The 20,700-nt window shown below is 42.1% G+C and overlaps 1 protein-coding gene and 2 long non-coding RNA genes across 6 annotated transcripts in view; 1 reads left to right on the top strand and 2 right to left on the bottom strand.

Moving 5' to 3' along the window:
* Window positions 1–2,569: 2,569 nt before the first annotated feature.
* On the bottom strand, window positions 2,570–6,766 carry LOC124524780 (uncharacterized). Its single transcript, XR_006965315.1, has 2 exons — window positions 3,755–6,766; window positions 2,570–2,762 (listed from the first exon to the last, which is right to left on the bottom strand). It is a non-coding gene; the product is annotated as an uncharacterized LOC124524780 (long non-coding RNA).
* Window positions 6,767–9,819: 3,053 nt separating this feature from the next.
* The window catches only part of SNX10 (sorting nexin 10), a 75,338-nt gene continuing 64,457 nt past the window's right edge, over window positions 9,820–20,700 (bottom strand). For all 4 annotated transcript variants that reach the window (XM_047096406.1, XM_047096405.1, XM_047096404.1 and 1 more), the window contains exons 4-7: window positions 19,934–20,034; window positions 19,436–19,534; window positions 12,082–12,294; window positions 9,820–11,609 (exon numbers count right to left, since the gene is read on the bottom strand). In XM_047096406.1, coding sequence (XP_046952362.1) covers window positions 11,528–11,609; window positions 12,082–12,294; window positions 19,436–19,534; window positions 19,934–20,034 — 495 coding nt within the window. In that variant the 3' untranslated portion in view covers window positions 9,820–11,527. The remainder of the gene's footprint in view (window positions 11,610–12,081; window positions 12,295–19,435; window positions 19,535–19,933; window positions 20,035–20,700) is intronic.
* LOC124524251 (uncharacterized) lies at window positions 11,887–12,746 on the top strand. The gene is made up of 2 exons (XR_006965185.1): window positions 11,887–11,979; window positions 12,137–12,746. It is a non-coding gene; the product is annotated as an uncharacterized LOC124524251 (long non-coding RNA).

Below are 20,700 nucleotides of genomic sequence, written 5' to 3'. Positions count from 1 at the left end.
GGCGCAGTCGGTTAAACGTCCGACTTCAGCCAGGTCACGATCTCGCGGTCCGTGAGTTCGAGCCCCGCGTCGGGCTCTGGGCTGACGGCTCAGAGCCTGGAGCCTGTTTCCCATTCTGTGTCTCCCTCTCTCTCTGCCCCTCCCCCGTTCATGCTCTGTCTCTCTCTGTCCCAAAAATAAATAAAAAACGTTGATCTCTGACTCATTGGAGCCATTGCACTTTGGGCTCTCTCTCTTATAATTAGTGTTCTCTACCCAACTCCAGCTCCTCATTTACTTACGTTCTATTTCGAAGCAGCCTGCTTCCCTCTAACAGACAGGATAATTCGCCTGCCTTCACCATCCCCTTACTGCTTTCTGGCTCTCTTCGCGGTCAGAAGGGTGCTACAGCTCAGTACATGTTGACTACGGGTACATGTTCTGCTCCTCTGCAGGTCAGGCTCCACAAGCCCCCCAGATACCTAGATTGCACTGAGACGACCTTCAATCGCTCACGACACAGCTCACTGTCAAAACCCTTACAAAAATGTCATGTTTGAGTTTGCAGGTCTACCGTTTACTACAGTTATGGGCAAATTTGATTCCGAAAGGAACCATAGATTCTTACAGCAAAACTTAGGGTGAAAGAGTGATGTTGAGAACATTTCAACGAGAGAATGAAAAGTGAAGAAAAAGTTTAAATTTTTTTTTTTTTTGCATAAAATATGGTTGTATTCGAAACCATCCCGTAGGTTGCATCCAACCCGTGGACCTGTTTGGCCTTCCCCTCCCCAGATCTGGCACAGTCCAACACCACTTGCAGGATTTCTGAATTTCTGTACTTCAAGGACATACACGCTCCAGGGCTGCACCCCCCCCCCCAACTCCCGCTGGGATTCTTACACATTTCCCTGGAGCCCGAGGGATTTGGCCATAGACTGGGCTTCACGTGTAGCATGAGGCACACGGATTGAAAATAATTTTCTTTTAAAATAAATTTTAATGTTTTTTATTTATTTTGAGAGAGAGAGAATGAGCAGGGGAGAGGCAGAGAGGGTGAGAGAGAGAGAATCCCAAGCAGGCTTCACACTGTCAGCGCAAAGCCCGACGCGGGGGCTTGAACTTATGAACCGTGAGATCATGACCGGGGCCGAAACCAAGAGTGGGATGCTAAATTTGACTGAGCCACTCAAGTGCCCCTAAAATTAATTTTCTAAAAGGAGTTGTTACCCCTTACCAAAGGACACAGGCTCTTTCCCCAATGGGCCTTAGAAATAAGGTTGATTTTCACACTTGTGGCTTTAGGTGAATTCCCCTGAAGGTCAGAGGATGAAACTGATAGATAGACCTACAGAGAGGAACATAGAAATGGGGTGCGAACTACCCTTTGTTGTTATTGAACCTAAAAAAATTGGGAGTCTCAGGAAAGCTGTCCTGGCAGTGTGAGACTGTGGGTTTCCTCTGCTCATTTCTGCGATGGTGGGGAGGGGGAATTACCTGGCGAGTACAGCCAGCCTGCTCCCGCCCTCTGCCCCCCTGCACACCCACGTCCACACACACATACACCCCAGCCCCCCTCCCCCCAGGGCTGGCCGCGCAGGCTGGCGTCAGTGGTAGTGTGGGTAGGAACCGGGAGGATCGGAGATTGTCTTCACCAACTTACACAAGAGCAAGGAATGGATAGGGCAGGTTCTAAAAGAAGGGGAGAAAGACGAGAGCCAGTGTGGGCTGGGATTTGGAAGTCTCGACAGATGCCCAAGTTGCCAGAAGTTTGAAAGAAACTGACTAGGAATGTGAGGGGTGCATGTGTGTGTGTGTGTGTGGAGAGACAGAGAGAGACAGAGAAAGTGTAGGGGGCTAAAATGAGATTCCTTTGGTGTTTGTTTTAGGAGACTTTAGTAAAACTTTAAAACTCCGTCTGGGCTTCAGCTTTATGTAGGGTTATATGACAAGAGCCGCAGACATTCGGAGAAAAGGCTCACCTGTCCACAGAGTCAAATATTTCTTTTTTTAATTAATTTATTTTTTTTTAGCGTTTATTTATTTTTGAGATAGGGAGAGACAGAGCATGAACCGGGGAGGGTCAGAGAGAGAAGGAGACACAGAATCCGAAACAGGCTCTAGGCTCCGAGCTGTCAGCACAGAGCCCGACACGGGGCTCGAACTCACGGACCGTAAGATCATGACCTGAGCCGAAGTCGGACGCTTCACCGACTGAGCCACCCAGGTGCCCCATAGAGTCAAATATTTCAACTCGATCATCAACTCTGTTTTGGATGTCACTCTACTGTTGACACACTGCACTAGGCACAGTGTCTTGTCAGAACCGAGTTGGCCAAAAGAAATATTTCATCAAAATGTTTCATTGAGTGGTCTCTTTGATCAACGAAAAAAGTAATGTCGAGCAAGGCATTTATTGACCCGCCAGGCAGACCTCACGAGTGGACAATTATATTACCATCGCAAGGCCTACTGCAAAAGAGAACTGGGAAACAAGGCACTGTGCTTGAGGGTTCTCATGCACCGTCAGGATGACCAAAGTCTCCAAGTTCAAGGAGGTAAACGTCTCTGCATTACCTGCTGCATTCTCTAAGCTCTTCTATTTTTGCTGGTTCTGCCACAGGAAATGGAGCCTTAAGAGGGTCCACAGGCCTTTTGTTTGCCCACCACATGGCATCGTCGACTCCAGAACATGCTCCATATTAAACTGTAGGTTGGTGCTGGGTGGCAGGGGGGTGGGAGGCAGAAATGAAATGCATTCCTCACCATCCAGGAGCTTCTGCCTGAACAGAGGAACAGACAGGCGGGTGACCAATCATGAAAAGCAGGGGGAGAAGTGCTACCAGAAAGTCACGCAGGGATACGTGGGTCTTGCTACAGAAACACCACGAAAGGGCACCTGACTCGTAGTGGATGCCCTCAGAGTAGACTTCAGCCATCAGCGCATAGGAGACATATCATGAGTCCTGAATAACTAGTAGGAATTAGCCAAGCTATGAGGCATTGGGAGGGGAAAAGAAAAGACCCTTCTGAACCAAGGGAACCCGCAGTGACTTCATCAGCAATTCACACCCAGCCTCTCGTTGTGTTATTATCCTCACGCTATAAATGAAGGAACGAATTCCATAAGGTTGAGTGACCTATTCCCACTTGCCTTGTAAGCAGTGAAACCAAGATTTAAACTTGTTACCATATTCCCTGCCTCTTTATAGAACTTGCTCTCTGAAGGGGAATCCTTTTTACTTGGTGATATTCACACTTTCCTCACACACCACACCTCAGGGACACCTGGGGTGAATGCAAGTGCATTCATTCTGGGAAGAGATCCAAAGTATTACAGAATCAAATATCATGGAATTTTAGATTCTCTTCTTCAAATCAGTTTAAGGAAACTGCATAGAGAAGCCCCCCCCCACCCCACGCCCTCCCACACACGTACACTTAAGAGATTCACAGTGCAATTAACATATGAAAGGCACTGACAAGTCCTGCAGAAAAATTAATGTTAGATTTTGTTTAACTCAATGTGTCTGAAATGTAACTGACCATGGAAACCTTCAACTTAACCCCTTTCCTTCCTTCTTTTCTTTCTTTCTTTCTTTCTTTCTTTCTTTCTTTCTTTCTTTCTTTCCTTCCTTCCTTCCTTCCCAACCCCTTTCCTTCCTTCCTTCCTTCCTTTTTTAGTAACACTTATTAACACCTTTAAAGACATTCTGTATCCAATTTTCTTACTGCAGTGATGAGGAAACTGCAGTGGAGAGGGGTTGGGAGCTACCTTTGGGTATGTGCTAATGGCAGAGTCAGAACTCAATTCATCAGACTTCCTTCCAGTCAACATTCTCTCAGACAAATCATGCTTCAATAGGTCCGTTCCATACTTCCAATATGTAAACAGTACACACAGCACATGAGTTGATAACCTTGTAATTGCCAACTTAACAAATTACCCCTCTAAAAAAAAACACAAAGAAATCCGTAGGTGAGAGCTGAGATCATGTATACAAATCTGAAGTGTGTTTATATACACTATTAATCGCCCTTGTCATGGTTTATATTAGTTATCCAACTCTTGCTGATATCAACTGTTTATCTTCACAGCCTTCCCACCGAAATAATAATACTAATAACAACTACTAGCTCTCTCGTTGCTCTCAGTGTGAAAGATAACATTAATATTTCGATGGCAATTTCTAGTGTTTATCTTTATGCATTCATTTAAACGGAACCAAAGCTGAAGAAATCACTTGTTAACAAGATAATCACAAAACAAATCTTTGCACCAAGTACTTCGTTGCGAGATCAAATCCCATCATCACCACCTAAAAGGAAAATCCTTACTTTGGAATTCAGTTGGAATCCAGACAGCACAAAAAAGGAAGGGAAGGTTTTTTTTGTTTTGTTTTTTGGGTTTTTGGGTGTGAAGATTTCTATTATAACAGTATCTATTATATTAAAATTTAAGTTATGTTTGAATGAAAACATTTTACAGGTAATATACAAATTAAAGAACACATTTCAAGAGCAGTCAGGGTGCAAATTTGAAGAGTATTTACGAATAATAATGGATTAGGAAAGGCCAATTGGGCTGTCTGTCTAAACAGTTAAATGTTCGGTGCCTGCATTCTGCATTTGTTACCAAAGGCTTCTTTATCAGCAGAAGGAGGCAAATGATACCCTGAAAATGTTTTAAACGTGCAACTTTGCTTATCTTCCTGTATTAATGATCCTTACGGCAGTTGTTATATTAACCTTATCACATAGAACAGCAATAGGGGAAAACTATTGCGAAAGGAAGGAAAAGAAAAGGCATTTAGTTTAATCTTGAGACCCTTTTTTCAACCTAGCAATTTTCTGATTGTCAAGGGCAGGGGGTAATGAAAGTAAGGTTTTTACTGGGTTTTCTTAAAATCTCAAAAAAGAAATCAGACATTTCAGACATTTCCAAATGGGTGATTCATTAAACATCATATGCTGTGAAGAGGACGGAGATTAGATTATCAATGAAAGGCTCATTACGTGAGTTCTGGGTTTCGTGAGGTCCGGGAAAGAGCTCTGACCGGGAGACAGTGAGTGACTCCTGAGAAAGCCAGCCTCTCCTTCAAGGCTCTGAATTACTCATTTGTGGATATGACATTACAAGAAACACAATTTGCCCCTCAGAAGACTTCTAGATCCTTCTCCATACAGTCCCTGTGCTCACATAGAGGAAATTCAAAGGCTCCGTCTTTTAACTCCTTTTAACTTGGACAACAATACCAAACCCGACCCTAAGACCCCTTACCTTCTCATTCTCTCAAGGTGCTTAGGGAACCACCTAACTTTATGATTGCAATTAATGTTTTCGTTCCACTGCAAATGCCTGAGCTTAACACACAGACCAGCAGAGTGAAGAAGCCCCTTCGGCTTCTTCAACCAGGTAATACGCTTCTTCCTTTTTTTTTTTTTTTTTTTTTTTTCCATTATCCCTTTAATGCAGAGCAGGGCTACTGATTACAAAGAGGCAGTTTGACTCCAGCAATAGGTCTTCCTCACTAATCCTCACTGTCATGGAAATTCCAGCTGCTACAAGAATAAGAGGTTCAATCCATATTTGCCAGCTCTAATATGAAATCTGTCAGAGCCCAAATTAATGAGTTCCAAATTCCTTACATCACGATAACAGGTTAAGACTGGTCAATTAATTACATAAATCCTTCCCGATTCATTGTGCGTTTGCAGCCCAGATTGTGTCTTACATTACTCCATGACACAAGGCCTTTTGGCTCCTGTTGTTCTGCAGAAAGGCCCCATTTAAGTGGAGGCTGCCTGCCACGGCAAAATGTTAAATGTCACACGTTAAATTTGCACTTTTCTGTAATTGCTTTTGTTAAAAAAAAAAATTAAATTAAAGCACAGGGCTCCCAGTACACCACTATGCAGAGGGCTGGGGTGGTACTGAATGGATCCCCAGGCGTGCAAGGAGCTACCTTTCACCTCTAAAGGTTCACAGGGTCTCTCTGTAGCAGGTGCCCAGTAGGCAGTGGAACCCAGAACGCGCACATTTGTGAAAATGAACCAAGTTTCCCGAGGATCCCGCAGCAAAAATATATATTTGGGAGAGTCTTTTCTTGATGAAAGGATTAAAATAGCATTCTTTACATAGCCAGATTCCCTTTTGTCTACCAGCAAAAGTTAGATATATAAAACACGGTTGATCTAATCACTTCTTCAGGAACATACATGGTACAAACGAATGCGTGTTATACGTGTGTAGATCTTTGCCATAAAAAAAGATGTTGCTGATGGCTTTGCTATTTGGGTTTGTAACTGGGACACATCTACAGAGGGAAAATAACTGAGGATTAAGATCTCAAAGGAGTTAAAAAATCGTCCAGGTCAAACGTTTTCCTTTCTAAAGCATCAAAATGAGCTTGGAATCACAACTCGTTTGAACTAGACGTAGACTGTGGACTTCCAGCTTCCTAGGGCAGCCGGTCTTCACTCCGGTACATGTCCTTGTGGAATGGCCTTTTATGTGCCTAGGTGTTCTGTACTGAAAGGACCCAGTCCCTGGTTGTATTTCCTGCATCATCTCATCGAGGGCTGGGGGTTCTGCGAATACACTAGCGAGCAGACGATGCCACCAAACACAAAGTGAAATCTACATGGGGCGCAGGTTCCTCCGACCTGGAACCCCTAACGCCGCTCACTCCACCACGCGGACAACTAGCCAGACCCGAGGCTGCGTGTTCTCTCCGCCGCCCTGGCCCCGCAGCGCCCCCGTCTGTCCTCCGACGGCCTTGCACCGGGTATGCCATCGGCGCGCGCCTCTTTTTTCCAGGCGAAGAACACCACCCCCCCCCCCCGCCCCGCTTCTGGGCCCGCAGCCTAAAGCGGTGGAGGATCCGTGTTCCTAAACTACCCCGCTACCCCCACCCCCGCACACAGAGACATTAAACTCTGACCCAGGGCCGTTTCTGGACCCGGAGGCACGCGCTTCTATCCCGAGGCCCAGTCCTGCCACCAGGCGCGACCGTCCCCTCCCTCTCCAAACGGGAGGAGGCGAGTTTAAGGCGACGGCGCGTCCGCTAGGCAGGTTTTAAGGTCCTGGGGAGACTGGAGAGGAAAGCGGTTAACTAACGGGTGCGGTGCGTGCGCAGACATTCGGAGCGCACCAGCTTCGCCCCAGCCTCGCCGCGACCTCGGGGCGCTCGCCGGCCCCCTCCCCCCCCCCCCCAGGCCTCGTCGCCTCCAGGCCGGGCGGCACGTCGTCGCCCTCTCTCCGGCCGGCCGGCGGGGCCGGGGGCCGCAGCGCCGCGAGCATCTTGCAGAACAAAGACTCGGGTCTAGACGGGGCAGCGCCGCCGCCGCCGCCGCCTCCGCCTCCCCCGGCTCCGGCTCCGGCGCGGCCGACCCCGACCCAACCATCCCCAAACCCACCGGAGCGACGGGGTTGCGGCTCCACGCGCGCTCCCAAACCCAGCGGGGCCCCAGGAGACCACTGAGCCCGGAGGCCCGCGGTGGGGACGTCGCTATTCAAAGCTCCCCCCGCCCCTCCGACACCAAACCCACCCTCCGAGGCCCCTCTGCATTTTTATGTTTTATTATTGTTTTCCAAGCAGCCAGAGTCGTCATTTTCACATTGGGAAGGGGGCCTCGTGGTGCCCACGTTGGCAGCAGGTGGGGCAAGGGAGAGGGCGCTGCAGGTTTGTGCTGTAAATCGCTGTCTTTTTGCGGCCGTTGTTCCCACTCGCCACCCACCGCCCCCCTCCACCCGGGTTTTCTTTCTCTCTCTCTCTCTCTCTCTCTCTTTCTTTCCGCAGCGCAGTTGCTATGGGTTACCAGGGCGGTTGCCATGGGTTACCGGACCGAGGCCGGCTGGCTCGCTACCTGCCACCCAGTCGCCGCCGCAGCCGCCGCCGGCGGAGCGCCCGGGCGGGAGGAGGCGGGAGCGCGCGTGTGCGGGACGCGGCGCGGGGGAGTGTGCGCGGGCCGCCGAGGCGCCGCAGCCAACGGGCGGCCGAGGGTGCAGCGGCGGGAGCGCCACCGCCAGTGGGGTGGGGGCAAAGCTATAAAGAAGACCCAGAGGTAAGAAACTAACAAAAACACAACCACAAGTTATGCCCGTGCTGTGCCTCTGCAGCAGCAAAGACAAGCGGTGTGGGGTTTGGGGATGAGTCTACACTTCTCGTCGGGGAGAGAAAGGGTGTGTGCCTCTTTGGCATAAGCCATTTGCATAGTGTCTTTAGACCAGAGTTTACTTTCAGCAGAAAACCGTGGCTGAATTTTTTCCCCTCTTTTCTTCTGTATCGTTTGAAAAGAAGTCTTTGGAATTTTGGAGAAAGAGAAAATGATCATTACCAGAGTTGGCGCAGCTGAAATAAATGACTGTCCAAGGCAGTGTTCATAACAATGATCCAGAAAAGTTTCCAACAAGAGTGAACAGCAATTGTGTCTGACTTAAAGGGACAATGGTGACTCGTTTGTGAGATGCATACGGCAAAGAACAGAGTCAAAATCCTTAGTAAATATTTTTAAATTTTAAAATGTTGCTTACCTACATTCTTCTAAAATTTTTGAATTCCCTCTATTAAAATGTATTTCTTATGACCTTTATTTGCAAAGAAAATTGTATCTATGCTTTGAATGTCAAACTGCAGTAATTAATTTCAGATGGCGTTTTGTACTTGAAAATGTGTCTATATAATAAAGGAAGAGAAGGTCTATATTCCAAACAAAAACAGAAAATTGTGTTGAAATTAATGGTTTTCCTCCACTGAAAAGATGCTACATTGGATTTACAGGACACCAACTAAGCAATTTAAGTATTAAGAGGGCAACTATTTAGAAAGAGAATAAGCTTTTGTTGTGTTATATTTGTCTTAAAACTGTAGAGGCCTTTTGTGAAAAAAACTGTCTTCCATTTATAGCTGAAATACTAAAAACCTTATTTGTACCACAGTAGCTCCATAATGATGAATCCTTAAGGCACCAAAAAAATGGAGTTCAAAACAACATTCAATTTACTGTTGGATATAACTGTAATTGTGGCGAGGCTAAATGAATTTGTTTATGTTCTCAATAGCCATAAAAGAAATTTTATTCTTTTACCTTACTACAGTAAGGTTATTGCATATCACTTGTTTGTATTTAATTATTCAATAAAATGTGCATTAGGCTGGAAAAGCTCCTGCAAGATATTTAATATCTTAAGGGACATAACTATTTAAAGATAAACATTTCTGCTTTTCCTTGGTAATTTTTAAAACTTGTAATTTTAACTAGAATCTAAGTCACTTTCTTCCAAGTGAGACTTTAAAGAAGCCCTAAGTAACAGGTTGTTGACTTTCCTTGTTGACACCTCCGGGTTATATATAAAACCAGTTCTCAAACAAAACACACACACTGGCTTTATAGGTGAATCATTTACCCTTTAAGAACTAGCCAGGAAAATACAGTTCTGCTGTATGTAAATCATAAAGCATCCAAGATTACATTAAAAATAGTTTTAAGTAAACATCGACTTAATTTAGTTACTTAGTAACTACTTTCTTTTCCCAAAGAAAGCTTTATAAAATTACGCCAGAGAAAAATAAGAGACTTGAACATAGCAAGAAGGCCACTGGGGGCTGAAGTTTACCTAAATATCTCAGCTGCAGAAAATGAGAAGCCAGTGCTTACAAAACAACCAAACCCAAGGCTAAAAACCTCAAATGTGTACAACTATACTGAGCAGTAAACCAAATCTTACCAAAGTTTCTCTTTAAAATTTACTGCTTGCTCAAAAACACCCTGAAATTAGGTGGAAGTCAAAAAAAAATGGATTCTCTTCTATAAAATAAGTGATCCAACAAACTGAGCTTGATTTTTTCACGTTTAATGTGAAAACGATGATCTTGTGAAGGTTACATACCACAGTATTAGGCATTACTTAATATCAACTTTAATGGCTATGTTACATCATCTAAAAATATGACAATTGGTGGCACATTACATGCTGTTGAAAACTGCTGTAAAACAGAAATAATGTGAATTCAGACACATATTGCCAAACAAGCTGGGGATCGCTCTTAAATGACTAGATGGCAAACTTCACAGGTTAGCAAGATAAAAAGAAATTGCTCCATCTTTTCCGCCCCCGTGTTAAAATGAGTCTTAGATGATAAAATAACAAGATCCAAGATACATTAAATAAAAATATTTACAAAAGTTCAATACTGTTTTAGACCAAACAAAAACAAAAAAGGAAAACTTAAGGAAATCATTCTTGCTCTAAATTTAATTTATTTTCTGTTCTTAGTTACAAGCACTTCAAAGGCTTTTTAATAATACAGTCACTCTTAAACTCCCAGTTAAAATGAGGTGAGGTAACATTTAATTAAAGCAACAAGTTATCGCAGTTACGTGAAAGTGTCTTCGTGGTAGTTTAAGAGACACTTCACACCATTCAACAGAGAAGAAACTTGGATAATTATCTCAAGAAAACGCTGCCTCATCTGAAATTTGAAGTTCAATGTAGTTTATCTAAGACATTTTATCTTTGGGCCACTAACAAAGAAGACATTTTATTAAATTGCGCCAGTCCTCAGGCAGATGCCTTAAAAGAAAGGCTCTTGAAAAATAATTCTTAAATTAGCAAGTTGACATTCTTTTCTAAATGATGGGAATGTTTATTGAAAACATTAAATGTATTACTTTTTATAAGATCCCACTCGTAACTTAAAAATAAGTAACAAGTAACCACCACTGACACTGAAAGTTATCTAGTGATAAGAAATTGCACATTTAGTCAGAAAACAGTCAACCTGGAATTCTAATTACACGCCGGTAATGAAACCACAGTACCTGTTTCCAGAAACCAGGTGTTAAAGCTGAATGTGAACAATGCAAATGTATTTCTGAATCTATATATTGCAAATATGAGCAAAATTACGAGCACGATTTCTGTTTTCATGTAAGACGTAAACATTATTTTACCATGTCTCTAGTAATAAGGTACATTTTCCATCTACGTGTGAAATAAAATACTGGAAAGGCGAAGCTTCTTAAAATATTTCAAACACCCAAAGCGAAGTGTTTTGCCAGTGCAGGGGAGGTGCCCACAAAACATCAGCCACATGTCTGAAAGAGGCCGTCCGGTCGATGCCGTCAGTCTTCATACTGGCTAAGATCATACAAGCTGGGTTTATGCTGACGCTGTCCCACTGACACGAGAAGGAAGGCGCTCTCTGGATTTTCAATGCTGCCTATTTACCTATCTTTTCAAATTCAGTAAAACCAACTCGGTGCTTCTAAATGTATGTGGCATTTCAGTTCAGGACAGGATCTAGTTTTACCGATAATGTTTGCCTATAAAGGAGAGTTGCATTCGCGGGCCTTTAGCTTTTTACAGGAGCTCATCCAAAATAAGACAACATAAAAATACCACTAATAAACAACCCAACGTCTTTAATTAAATACCTACTATCATGACAGGGAGCTTTAGGTAAGAAGCTATTATTAGTGAGCTTGCTTCTCCACGACTGGACATAATTCACTATTCCTAAGATGGTAACATCAGAATTCTTTTTCAGGATTCCTGCGGGGCTGTGCTCATTTTACATCCGTGTGAACTGCTGTCATCGCTACTATGTCCGAGCCCAGAGGATGAACTGGAAAAGAAGAGAGGGGGAAAATAATAAAAAGAGGAAATTGGTTTTCACAACACACTCAAAGCCTGAGTAACAGAGGAGAACTTTAATTATCTCCAGTCACAAAGAGAGACAGGAAATTTGGACTTTTAATTAGCCATTTGGAGTGCAGTTGGATATTTTTTTAGCTAGATAATTTAAACGCGAATAATTCAAGTCTGACTAAATGAAAGTCACATAATCAGAATGCAGATAATTGAATTTCTACTGCGTTCATTAATTCAGTGTGGAGGTGTGTGTGAAGACTACTATGATGAGCTGTCACAGCTCAATAAAATCTCAGTCAATTAATTTTTTCATTATCTTAGTATTACATCAACAAAACAGTGAGGTGCGTATGCATATACACACACGTATGTGTATATGCGCACGCACACGCGCGCTCTGTATCATACAGACGCATACACGTTAACTCGAAAATGCAAGGCGATACCTTTCTGAGTCATAATCTATATCATTTTCTTTTTTTCCTTCTTCATCTTCTTCAGGGAAACGTCTGTTCATCAAGGCAAACTTGTGAATTGCGTCTTCTACCGAGTACTTCGTCTGCCCGGAGACGCAGGCCTCAATGTCTTCCGAATTCAAATGGCTCTGCAGGAAGAGGTGAAGGCAGCTGTCCGAGAGCAGAAGCGCGTTCTGTAGGACCCTGGGCAAAAGAAACAAGGAGACATCCTCAGTGAACAGGGGTGGACAATTCGAGGGCAGGAGAGAGGAGAAACGTTAGAAATGTGCCACCGCAATAATTTCTCTACTATGGCAAACTTTGCATCAATTACAGACTCTGCCTATTAAAAGGATGAAAGCATATGTTAACTTTTATTCAATTATTTGGAAATTTAGGTGAGTAAAACCACGAAGCTAATAGTTAACAACATCTGTTAAAAGAATAACTTCAAGGACGTTTCTTCAATTTAACCATCTGTTATGACCGTGTGGATTAATTATGGAAAGATTCTGCTGATAGTCCTAGAAATTTATTCTACTTAAAAAAAATTTTTTACTGCCAACCAGCATGTCTGTTCTGTGATCTTTATTGGCTAGGCTGTCATCAAACATCAAAACTTTCCACTGCCATTAAAAATTATATTAAAAAGTCAATACGTTTCTCAGCATGTTTTACATTTTAAAACTTTACAAGTATACTTATGTACATGTTTACAAGAGCTAAGTTGAGAGGTGGCTTTGTTTTGAATACCTAAAATTGGCGAGAAATTTCTCCATACTCTGCAGTAGCACTGTGTATCCATGTTATTAAAATAAGCCATCAAATAAAATTGCTCCCAGCTAATTTTACCATATCTATACTTAAACCATGATGATTCTGTGGTAAGTACATACTAGCCTTCCCATATTCAATGTCAAAGTTTACAACGAGTACAGATTTCAACCAGTGCATCAGAACTACACGGAAAATTAAAAACGACTCTAACAAATCCATACATGCTCAAATTCATATTATTACTGAATGTGGGTTTTCTTTCTGAAATGCATGTCTTGGGAGGGGAAATGAAGTCAGAATACACCCTTATTTTTAATAAAAACCCGTTTCGTATTTTCAGGGAAGATCCTGATGTATGATAATTTAGTCTCTACAAATAGTTCAATAAAGATATAATACAAGGCACTCAGACCAGATGGAAGGGACAAAACTAAAATACTAAAACCTGAGCATAATTTTGCCCAACATGGGATTTTTCATAGAGAGTTCTAAGAAAAACAGATTATGTATGTCAGGCCAAATGAACCTTGCCTTATAGTCTGCATTTTTCCACAAATAATTAGGAAAAGTGAATCTTTTCTGGCCATGCATATTAATTTACTTAAAATCCAAGGTCATTACAAGATTTCCTTTTCTTCAAAATAAAACAGAGGCAAAAGTCTAAACACGTACAGTATCACAACCAAAATGCAGCTTCGACAGGCTTACCAAATGTAGCCTGGGAAAATATTCTTTACTGGACCTACGAAAAGGAAAATGAAAAGCTTTGTGCGTTTTGAAAGGGCAAAACTCTCAAGCAAAGCAGCTAAATACTTCCCTTCCCTCCATGTCTTCTGCCCTGGCTTCTCCCAGAAGATGAGCGTGTCACATGGTAAAGATTAATTTACCAAGTACAAGTAGTAAAGTAGTAAATCCCTTTTACTACTCTTTGAGATTTATTTTCTACATTTACAAATGTTTACCACTCTTGTTTTAAATACTTGAAATCAAGAGAAGATTTATGTGGCAACAGACCATTAATATGAACTTGCATCCACTGTGAAGTTTGCACGGAGTGTTTCCTGCGCCCTTCTGTCTGTCAGTGGTTTTCCTGCCAGCCAGGGTACAAGTAACTGCTCACAGGATTATACTTACTGCTTTATTTCTGTTGGAAATGTGTTTTATTTTCTTTATAAAATAATGGGTAATCCTTAAAATTGATTTTAGATGGTTCGAGGCATTACACCACAAAAGTAATGAGCACTAATGCCAATGATATTGGACACAAATTCATTTTAGCTTTATTTCACGTCTAAAGCAATTCTACTGAGCCTTGAACTGCTCACGCGCTGTTATTAACTTGCTGGTAACCTAACACACGGGTACAGCAAACAAAAGTGATCAGAGTCCAGGTTGATCGGGACCTCAAGGCTACTGTCCTTTTTCTTGAGCTATAATTCAATTTCCAATTTTACTGTACATTAGACTCATTATTTCCCAGTGTTTTCTCTTCTGCTCGCTACTGCCACCTGGAGGACATGCCCGTGAAAAGCGAGAGGGAGCCCGCACACACCCAGCTCACAATTCTGAAGTGGGAGAATGTGGCTGGGGAGGCAAGATCTGAACACCACACAGGCCTGGAGTTCAAAGACAGTACATCTGAATGCCCGCTGGCTGGCTAAATGTATCCTACCATACCCCATGGGTATGGCCTTTAAAGAAGCAAAATAATTTTTTAATGTACTTATGATTTTTTTTTTTACTCAGATAATTCATTTCACAATTAAAAATACAAAATTTTGAAAGCATTTTCCCATCTGGTTCAGTGAGCGTAACCACTTCATTTTAAGTAACACCTGGTTTACTGTATTTCAGAGAACGTTGTGACTGCCATCATCATAGTATTAAATCCTATTTTTACCTTAGTCATATAGTCAAATCCTATTTTTACCTTAGTCATACCACACTTTCCACAAACAAATCTAACAGCAGAAATTAACTTCAAACTTAATATAAAGAGTACTTTGTAAAATGGTCAATAAAATGTCATCTTTATAAGCCTCCATAAAAACAAATGTATACAATTTTCAAGCCTTTACAAAAGGAGCAACAAATAGCCTCTAGAATTTTACAGGGATTTCTGAAAAGATATTTACAACATGAGTCAAACGTTATTCCTTTCCCCATAACAAATTTAAACTAAACAAAGCAAATCTTGTTTTTCCCTTGAATTGGACACAGTTGAAAATCTGGTTTTCCTCAACCTGATTTTATTAGGTGTATTATATACCAGTTCAGTTGGGAACAATATATAGCTATGCAAAACCATTTAATCCTAACTAAGGATGCCCTGTCTACTGAACCCAATATAATGATATATACACATGTGTATAGTGTGGAAGGTTCGCAGTTGGATGTAGGGGAGAAAGAATTTAAGTCAGCCTGTTTACCTCTTACCATGAGGGAAAAAAAAACAACCTACAAATCTTCTCCGAAGACATTCATGATCTGTGCTATGGTGCCCTCTATTGAACACAAAGACTTATATTGTGTGTGTGTGTGTGTGTGTGTGTGTGTGTGTGTGTGTGTGTGTTTCCATGGTATCCTTTCACAAAAAACTAATATTCCTTAAATTTTTAAGAAATACAAAGCTGTAATAAAAAGTCTACACTGTAAGGCACACGTAGTTATATTAATGGGATGAATTCAGCAAAAAAGGAAAGCTGGCTCCCATTCATGATATGAATCAAACAAAAAATTAGTAGGACTGCCATGTTTATAGTTAGGGACTTACCAACACAGTTTATCATTTTAGTCCATAACTTTCTTTTCCCATAACTATTAGCAGAAGTGACTTACAATTTATAATTAGCTAGGGAGGGAAAATCCAAACGGGAGAGTATAGCCAAGATTGAGGGAAAATGAATGTATTTGAAAAATCTCACACTCATACTGACCAAATTTAACTATCATGTAAGAGTTCTACTAATTATAAACCTGCCAGATCCTAGAATGAATATGCCTCCACCTTTCCTCTAACTTCCTTGTTTATAAAAGTGAGATGATACCCAATTCCTAATATTATTGTAGGACCTGAGCTAAAACATGCAAAAAGCTAGACACATAGCAAGTGTTCAATAAACAGTATAAATTATTATTCTTTGGCACCTAGTCAAAGGAACAACTTTCCAACTCCTTTATGAAGACTGGCCTGGATGCGTACTTTGTTATTAAAGATGTATTACTGAGACGCCTGGGTGGCTCAGTGGGTTAAGCGACTGACTTCGGCTCAGGTCATGATCTCACGGTTCATGGGTGAGCCCTGCGTCAGGCTCCGTGCTGACAGCTCGGAGCCTGGAGTCTGCTTCGGATTCTGTGTCTGCCTCTCTCCCTCTCTCTCTCTCTCAAAAATAAACATAAATTTTTTAATAAGAAAGTATTACTCCACCTTAAGATGAATATATATATAGTATACACACACATGTACAGAGACAGCAGCAATTTGGTTTTAAAGGGTTTGAACATATATACTCTTCTTGGTTCATAACTTCAAAACTTACATAAAAACCAGATTTAAAAAATACATGCGATGATCAAAACAGGGAGGGGGACAAAACATAAGAGACTCTTAAATATGGAGAACAAACAGAGGGTTTCTGGAGGGGCTGTAGGAAGGGGGGGATGGGCTACATGGGTAAGGGGCACTAAGGAATCTACTCCTGAAATCACTGTTGCACTTTATGCTAATTTGGATGTAGTTTAAAAAAATAAAATTATCAAAAGAAATACATGTGATAAATCTACAGCACAAGTATATATCACATTTGAGTGCTGTGGTATCTTCCCTCTCAAGTTCCTAGAAGTACTACACAAAAAACAAGGTACAGGCCACTGACAGTGACCACTGCTTAGCAGGTACATCATGGAGCCTCAGGGGATGTCAAGCTGGGGTCAGGACACGGTGCTGAGATGGCACTGAGACCGCCGAGTTGCAAGTCACATCCCGCTTCCCAAAATGGACTTGGGCTCAGGGGATCCCAGGGGAAAAGAGCTGGAAGGTTGCTACTTCTACACAGACTGGACAAAGCTATGCATCCGAATCCGAGGGACACAGAATGGAGGGTGAGGAGGACCTGAAGGGGCCACGGTATTTAGGCCATTTAGGTCGGGGGTGAATCCGGCCGTGTGGTATTATAGACTCGTTGCTTCCTTCAGGTTCAAACCACGTAGAAGCACCAGCTTCACTTTTAATGTGAAACTCACCAGCTTGGAGACTAATGTTCACACACCACAGTGGAACAGACACCACAAGCGAACTTGCTGTCTCTTCTCTGATTTGACTTCTGGATGGTAACCCAGACCCAATTTTAATGAACCTAGCCATCCCCTGGTAAGTACATAGGACTTTCCCACTAGAATGGAAGCTTCAAGTGGATAAGGATTGGTGTCCATTGTGCGCAGTCCAAAGTAGTCACTTACTAAATAGGTTTCCAGAGTCCTTACCAATGCATCATCGTAACGACACAACCAACTAGGGCAGCAGTGAATGTGCTACATCATCATACCCTTTATAACAAAGGCACACAAGAATTAAGTGACTCTTCCAAGGTCGGATGGCCAGAAAAAAATTAGGAGTTGTGACTTATAGGAGACCTGGAACCCAGCTCTTCAAGCTCCTGATCCAGGATACTTGCTGCTATGACGTCTGCATCAAATTCAATCCGCAAACAGCCAAACGACACAGTATGTAAAAATAACCAAGCACAAGCCTAAGCGCACTGCAGCCAAATGACATTCGTTCAGTCATTAATTTGACAGATCAACTGTGGAAAAAGGGTCGTATTCAAAGCAGCAAAGTGATTCCTGGTCAAAAACACATGCCCTGAGCTTAACTCAATGTAAAGACAGAGACACGTGCTGTTCTTTGACCTCCAAAAAGGAGACTTCTCTACGGAAGACAAGCGGCCCCCCAGTGCTGACAGGGACTGCAGGATTTGGCTGTCCCCACCCAGGCCCCACTGCCAATGGCCAGTCTGCAGCTTCCTGAACAGCATCTGCACTGACGGGCCATTCGGCCAACTTGGACAACTGGGGCCACATCTTAAGGGAGACGCCATCAGCCACCTGGGTCTCATACAGACAACAATTAAAAGCAGAGCGGTCTCCAAAGGAAACGGGCAGAAAAAAGTTGACCAGGCCTTTGTTCCGTCATGCCTGTGATACCCAAAAGAATACCACTGTAATGTTTTCTGAGGACTCGGCTTGGTTAATGGGTTCTTATGGTCTCTTGTCATTTTTATTCCTCTGTTCTTTTTCCTTTCTGGCCCTCCTTCAATTTATAATCGCGGATATTTCTGTATGTCTCCATGACCCCTTCCAAGGAAAGACACTATATCAACTTAATGGAAATAAATATTAATATTCATGTGCATACTTAATATCCAAACCCTTTATGAGTGAGCCATATGGGGAGAAGGCAGTATATTATTTCAGGCTGGCTCTAAGGTCCCATGGAGTGAATGAACTCAAAAGGAGATTACTGCAGACCCTGAAGTCAGGAGAAAAAGAAAGACAGCTTAGGAAGCTGGGCCCTGCCACTAACCAGCAGTCCTATGACTCAGCCTATTTCCTTATCTATAAAATGGGAAGTTTAAAAAACTAGCTCAAAGCTATTTCATGTTTAAGTGGATCAAAACAATAACAGCCAATACCACACATGACATGTCACACTATTGTGAGTGCTTTCTATTCATTAACTCACTTCATCCTCTCAACAACTATATGAAGTACATACTATTATTAACCCCATTGTATAGATGGAAAAAAAACAAAAGCACACAGGAGGTAGAAAATGCTCCCAGCCCCTCAGCTCATAAGTAGCAGAGCCAAGATTTGAACCCAGACAGTCTGGCCTCAGCATCTGTGTGCAAACCAATGTGTTGTCTCACAGGATGGGTATTCTAGCATTCCGGAGTGGGGACAGAAAGAAATTATAGCGGTGAGAATTCAAGTCGTTTTAACTGCACTGCCTACCATCACCAAGCAATCCAGAGTTAATAACCCACCGGGACTATTCAACCACCAATAAATACTCCCTTATAAACATTCCCTCCAAAGAGGAGAGTTAAAGTCTTCCTTTAGAAGAGCCCAGAACAGTATCACTTAGCAGCCAATGCACTGGAGAACGGATTTTGGTCTGTCGATCCAAAATGTTGTAAATAAAGATAGTTTTTAAGTAGCACCTTTTTAATAAAGCACGTTTGCTTCCTCGCAAATTTTACTTTTGTCAGCTGAACTCCTTAGTAATTTGGCTCTGCTTTACAGCTTCAAGGACCACAGATTTATTCATTACCAGAATCAATTAGCTCATTGTTTTCCTTCTAGAAGATGTGGTCCCAGATGTGCACGATAAGATGTCAGCCACAAGATGGCGCTCTAATATAGGAAATGAACTACTGAACTAGGCTCTAGATTATTAATATCTGGAACAGTGATATTCTTCTCCCCCACATAATTATAGGACACTCAACTTTTGCAAAGCACTTTGCTTACAACTCCTGTACGGCCGCAAGAGTTTCCGCACACTTACTTTCTGAGGAAATCTTCCAAACCCTGACGACGCTGATCTACATGCTGGCGATTATTCATGTTGAAAAACAGGTTTTTAGATGGAAGTTCTGGCAGTTGCCTTAGGAAAAAGAAAAAAAAACTTTTTAATAATCAAATCAAGGTGGGTTAGTGACAAAATTTCTCCAAGCGAAAGCAAATTATGTTATAATTATCATATAGTTGTATATATTACAGGGTATATATAATAAGGGTATAAGATAATTAATTAACTTAAAGAAAAACCCATTTTTAAAAATTTTTGAGGGCTTTCATGCTCAATACTCAACAGGTTAGTGAAATGCAAGTGATAAATTTTGTATTCAGATGTAGCAGCCACAAAACTAACTAAAGCTATAGATGGCAATCAAGAAGCCTATCAAATCCTTCATGTTTTCTGTATCTTAATGCATGACAAATTTTAAAATATTGAATATAAAATAATAAAGCCTCCCCAGTATCACTTATTTAAATCACTTACACCAGCAACGCATTACTTTGGAGTCTCTGCCTCAGCCACACAAATTCTCTGTATCTTCTTCGCACACAGGATGTTTTCATTGTAAAACACATGCTATTGGTCTGTTTGAAGAAAAAGAAAAATACAAGCCCCATTTAAGGAAAAAATGTTTTTTCCTCCATCTCGAACTCACCAAATGTGCCCATGTTCATTTGCATAGGATTTAAAGAAACCGAAAGCACAGTTGCACTTGTGCCAGATTCCAATCTTGCACAAAGCCCACCACTATCTATTACATCCCTGAAAAACAGCCGGGATGACATCAACGCGCAGTGCTGTCCTGGGGCAAAGCCTGACCCTGCCGTCCCCTGAGTCCTGAGGTAGCCTCCTGCTCACCTATTAGTACTGCTTTCAAAGATGAATCATAAAAATTAAACAAATCCTGCAGTCTAAATGACCAATAAAAACTCGGGGTCATCCCTTCCATTTTAACACCGTCCATCCATGAGGCTGGAGAAGCCTTTGGGAATTAGAGACACCTTCTTATGGCCCTTGACACGACACCACAAGAAGCCATCATATCCTTGATAACGGCCATCAGTACAGATCACACAAACTGCCAGGTTTGGTGGTTTTCAGGCATCCTGAAATCACTTTTTTTTTTTTTAATGTTTAAGTAGGCTCCACACCCAGAGTGGGGCTTGAACTCACAACCCTGAACTCAAGAGTCTCACGCTCTACTGACTGAGCCAGCCAGGCGCCCCCTGGTATCACTTTTAAACAAGAGA

The sequence above is a fragment of the Lynx rufus genome, unplaced genomic scaffold (assembly GCF_022079265.1).
Source record: "Lynx rufus isolate CCGP_SWC_20201006 ecotype Redwood Valley unplaced genomic scaffold, mLynRuf1.p SCAF_4, whole genome shotgun sequence".
NCBI lineage: Eukaryota > Metazoa > Chordata > Mammalia > Carnivora > Felidae > Lynx > Lynx rufus.
This window is presented reverse-complemented; position numbering and strand designations above follow the sequence as displayed.